General features: G+C 37.1%; 1 protein-coding gene across 1 annotated transcript; it reads right to left on the bottom strand.

Annotated features, from left to right (window-relative positions):
- Nucleotides 1-2,283: 2,283 nt before the first annotated feature.
- Nucleotides 2,284-4,017, bottom strand: LOC110941508 (UDP-glycosyltransferase 83A1). Its single transcript, XM_022183147.2, has 2 exons — nucleotides 3,508-4,017; nucleotides 2,284-3,418 (listed from the first exon to the last, which is right to left on the bottom strand). The coding sequence occupies exons 1-2, from the start codon at nucleotides 3,989-3,991 to the stop codon at nucleotides 2,496-2,498; spliced, it is 1,407 nt and encodes a 468-aa protein (XP_022038839.1). The 5' UTR covers nucleotides 3,992-4,017; the 3' UTR covers nucleotides 2,284-2,495.
- Between the last annotated feature and the right edge of the window lie 1,366 nt (nucleotides 4,018-5,383).

Raw genomic sequence — 5,383 nt, forward strand, 5'->3', positions numbered from 1 at the left:
TTGTAACTTATCCCTAGAGACGCAGTTCTACAACCCTTGTATCCCTACACTCACTATTGGTGTAGTGAAATATTTCTGGCTCATACAGGCCTTAGAGGCAGTGTCTGCCTGATGCTGGCTTTATCAGCATGTTCAATAGGTTATCCGTTTGTAGTGCTACTGTGCTTTTGTGCATCATGTTTGTCACTAAAGTTCAGCATGTAAATAATGTAGTGACGGTATGTAAAGTATGATGCAGGAATATGCATGTATCAGAAATCAAGTAGCAGTTCATCAATAATTTCAAGCAAGCACAGTAATTAAGCAGGAATTAATCATTAATTAAGTCGTACGGATACCTGATTTAGTGAGGGTTGGAGAATGCGTAGATCGAGTGGAGGCACGACGGGAATCCGGAATTTAAGTAGGTTCCCCACTTTAACGTTTATCGAACTCTGTAAATTTTTTTTAGGAATTATTGTCTACTTTTTTTAATTTTTTAAGATTTAATTAGTTGTTTTTTTTTTAATTTTAGGATGTTATGTAACTTTTTGTTTAAAAAATAATATAAGTTTTTATTTTATTTTATTTTATTTTATTTTATAAATCTCAAGTATAAAAAAAATATAAAAAAGCCAACATGGATCACCAACGCCGCTAACTCACGCTGCTTCCACACCCCATTTTTTTTGGGTGGTCTGGTGGAGCCCACAATCGCCACTTGTAGAGCAAAGCTCCCAACCCAAGCCCCCCACATCCCACAGCCTAATACAGTACGTCATGTGGAGTGGATCGGGGAGCCAGATGCCGGTACATCGATTCGTTAGAGTGACAGTTTTTGTCTGTTCCATTAAAGACTCAATAAACATTTGAATTTAAAGTTATAGCCACATAAACAACAAAGTCTTTTTCTTGAGTTCTAACAGTCCAAAATGGTATATAATTTTTATCGTACGATGACTTCTTGGTTGATGTAACCGCTATAAACGTTTTCATCAAAGTGGTGTGGATAGGAATCCTAAAAAGTAGACAATAAGTGAATTTTAGTTTTAGATTTTATCGTATTTGCTACAAGTTGTTTGCTCTTGTATGTTTTTTATTGCTTGTCTACTCTAGAGCGGAATCCTTTTGCTCTTATTTAGGTATTTAATTTGATTATATTATGTGATTTGTTTTCAAGCTTTCACTACAAGAGATTAAGAGCATCTCAACCACTATAAGAAATTGGATCTTTAGCGACGGAACATCTTTCGTTAAAATAAAATAAAATTAGTTAAATAAAACATGTCAGGACATCTTTTCGTCGCAATAGCTAGAAACAAACAAAACTAATTTTTGTTTTTATTTTTCCGACAATATAGATTAACAAAATGGAAAATAAAAAGAATTTTTTCTATCGTGACGACATTTAGTTGCTATTGAGTTTTCATAAATTTTTCGAAGCGCCATAGTTCCCTCCATCCCGCTAAAAACCTATACTAACCAAATTTTGTCGCAGTAGATGGCCTGTGGTGACGAAATAATTTCGTCGCTAAAAGTGTTGTCGCTAAAAACCTGATTTCTTGTACCGAACGTGCTTAGTTGGCAAAGGTCCGGAATTCCGGACTTTCCCTCATGGATCCAAGGAGCATTGGAGGTGGTGGTCCGGTATTAGATCCATTCAAGCGGACTCGTATGGACCAAGATGGTGGGGACCACACACAAACCTTTTTTTTAAATATAATTTTTTATATAAGTGAAGTGTAATTTGGAGGTTTGTGTTGGTTTGTGCATTGGAGGAAACATGTAAGTTTTTAAGATAGAGGCAAGGAATGCTTAGCTTGCGGGTCAGCATTCGAGATGCTCTAAGTGTCGTATTTAAAATTTCCTTGAGGGTTTGAGATAATCTTTTGACATTTAGAAAATCATATCCTTGAGGGTTTGAGTTAATCTTTTGACATTTAGAAAATCATATACTATAAATAGTTTCTCCTCTTAAAAAGTGTATTAGAGCATTCACATCCATTCCACCATATTTTCACCCTAAATTATACTAAAAAAACACTACATTTTCTCTCACATTTTCAATTAAATAATGTTTTTTATATCTTTATTATTACGTTTTCTCTCTCCTCCACTCACAAGTACTTTCAAAATATATTAAAAAATTATAGGGGGTGAACAGTGTCCCCCCAAATATACAGATGAACAGTAACATTTTCTCTCTCCTCCACTCACAACCACTTTTTATACTCTTTATATTTTAAAAACATCACACACAGAATTTGATTCCATGGATGTGAATGCTCTTAGGATTGTGAGTTGTGATACCAATTTGCATCAGCTTTACCATTATATAAATACACTTAGTAGTAGAGAACATACATGCAAACAATGAAAGGAAACAATGGGATAGAGAACATACATGCAAACAAGGTAAACACAAAACTAATAGGAACTAGGAAACATACATGAAACTAAGGAAATCATGTATAGTCTGTGAACCACAACCGAACATAAATCTTGTGAATCATATATCATTTGCAGGTTTCTTGTACTTGAGCATGGTCATTTCCTTCCCTTACCCAATCAATGAATTTGTTGAGGTTTTGGTTTAAGGAATGTCCTGCTCCCACACAGTCCATTACTTTTTCTTGCCAACTCAAGGCATTTTCTTTGATCATGATGTTGCTGAGCAGCTGCTCCAATTTACTTGTGATTTCTCCTCGGGTAACAATTCCCGTTTCATCTTTGTTCAAACCCAAACCGGTTTTCCAGATATCACATATGTATGTTTTGTTAAAAAACTGATCAGCAAAGTATGGCCAGCACACGAAAGGAACGCCGTTGCTAACGCCTTCCATTGTAGAGTTCCAACCACAATGACTCATGAAGCAAGCCACCGATGGGTGGTTTAGGACCTCCTGCTGAGGTGCCCAGCTGACCAATTTTCCTCGAGTGCCTATTCTATCCAAGTAACCGCTTGGGAAGATATAATCCATGCTGCCACTTGGACCAGGTCGAACAACCCACAAGAATGGCTTCTTCGTGTCTTCAAGTGCCAGTGCCAGCTCTTCAAACTGATGTTGGTCAAAAATTGTGAAGCTCCCAAATGCCACATAGATGACCGAGCCTACCGGCTGTTGATCAAGCCATGTTAAGCAAGTAGTGTCTTCATTCCAGAAGTGGCCTACTTGCCTTGTGGATCTGTTGGTAGCCAAAAGTGGACCAATTGGCAACATCTTTGGAAATAGAGTGAATGCCCCAGTCTCTAGCTCCATAGTTGAATTGCAAATTATGTGGTCTGCTGCTTCTGCTGCTTTCTTAACTTCAAGAATTAGGTACTCGAAGATAATTTGATTAGTGACCGAGTCGCCTACACACGCCCATACAAAATTTGCAGGGTCCATGAGTGGCATGGATGCTGACAGCTGAACCATTTGATCCTTCAAAGGTACTCCTGAAAAAAAAAAAAAAAAAGCTTAATTACATATGGCGAAATATTAGAGCTATGTAAGTCAATCGATACTCATTAGTTATCAATCTCACCGCTGTTGTTTATAATTTCATCGTCTATCAGCTTCTGAACACTCATGGACAAGGCCAAAACTGCAGCCGAGCTGGGACAAAAGAGTGCTAGTCTAATACCCATCTTCCGTGCAACTCTTAGCACCCATCCCATGCAATAATCAGCAACGATGCACGTAATTTTCTCGTCATCATTTTTGTTAATATCATTTATCAGCTCTTCTAGTTTGGCGGGCATGAGTTGAAACATTGATTTTGTCAACTTCCCAAGGTCATTCCTGTCATCACATGGTTCCATCCCATCCGGGATCGAAACCATATGCATCAAATCACTTGGACAATCGATATTTGCACCCGCACTCATCATAACCCGTTTGTGAGTGAAGTCCGTGTTCACAAACGTGACCTTGAGACCGTTGCTGGTGAAGCACCGAGCTGCCTCCAAAAGAGGCATCACATGGCCTTGTGCTGGATATGGTATAGCTAGAACATGGATATTTTTCATTTTTGTTTCAGTTGGAGTGTTTTGAAAGGGCCTATGTCTTGGACTTAATATGACCCCTTGTCAGTTTAATTAATATTCGTTACTTCTGGCATTCAACTGATTGTGCCACCCTAAACTATATATTAAAGAAAGGGACAGGTCCAAAACAATATTATCTTATCTGCTTCTTGAGATCAAATCTACAGCTCAAAATCAATATATAAATCGATTACTGGGAAAGTATTTCGAGGTAATAGTTTGTGTCGTAAAGTCAGAAACCGAACAATAAAATTTTGTTTTGCCTATTAATTACTTCGCTATTTAGTACATACAAATAAATAAATTGTAAGAGTACCATTCAATCTATTTTTAACGTTTATTTTCTACCACGTGCCAAAATGTTTTTTTCCTTAAACATAGCATATCCTTTATCATTCGATTTAATTTTCTCTAATAAGTAGCATTCATTAACCTTTTAAAATAATTATTATAAATTTAAGGTTTTTTTTTTTTTGAACGGCCAAAGAATCCTTCAAATGGGCTACTGGCGAAATTCACCACATCGGGATACACTCGCCTCCGAATTGGGGAAAACCCTCACCTAGGGCCGAAGCCCGTGAACACTCGCCCGAAGGCACGACAGTGCGGTGAGGTAAAACCCGCTCAGTTCAAGGATCAAACTACCGATCTCCACCTATTCGCCTAGTCTCCCATCATCACCAGGTGCCGCAAAAAATAATGGAGATGACAGGAATCGAACTTGGGTCCCTTAGAACACCAAGTTTCTCCCTTACCACTCCACCACCACCTCATTGGCATAAATTTAAGGTTTTGATTAGTCTTTTTGACAACATTACTATATAATTATTAAAACGGAGTTGTATTCAAATTATAATAATCTTTGGCACCGCAAACTATACCAGGTATCGGTTTCGTACGATGTATACCAAATAACATCAGTATCAATACTAGTATTCATATTTATGGTTTTCGGTTTCGATAATATTTCATTTATTAGTTAATATGATTTTGCTCTAATAATTTGTGTTCTCTTACATTTTTAATAATCTAAATAAACGACAACGACAACAACAACAACAATAAAGCATTATTAGGTATCTTAAAATATACTGAGTACCGGTATCAAACCTGAATGATACCGGCCGAACAACATAAATATCGGTACAAAAACTTAATTTCGTAAATCACGACTTTATGTTTTTGCCTACACAACCTTTATGTAATTATGTCTAATACAACTGCAAATATTATTTTTTTTAATAAAATGCCAAAATCCCGTGGCATTGTGCGGGGAAGTCCACTAATTAAGCCATCCATTATAGCCATCACTTATTCATCAACACTAACTGCCAACTTAGCATCAGATCACCACCTCCTCTTATCACTCACCTC

Source organism: Helianthus annuus, chromosome 15, assembly GCF_002127325.2.
Source record: "Helianthus annuus cultivar XRQ/B chromosome 15, HanXRQr2.0-SUNRISE, whole genome shotgun sequence".
Taxonomy (NCBI): domain Eukaryota; kingdom Viridiplantae; phylum Streptophyta; class Magnoliopsida; order Asterales; family Asteraceae; genus Helianthus; species Helianthus annuus.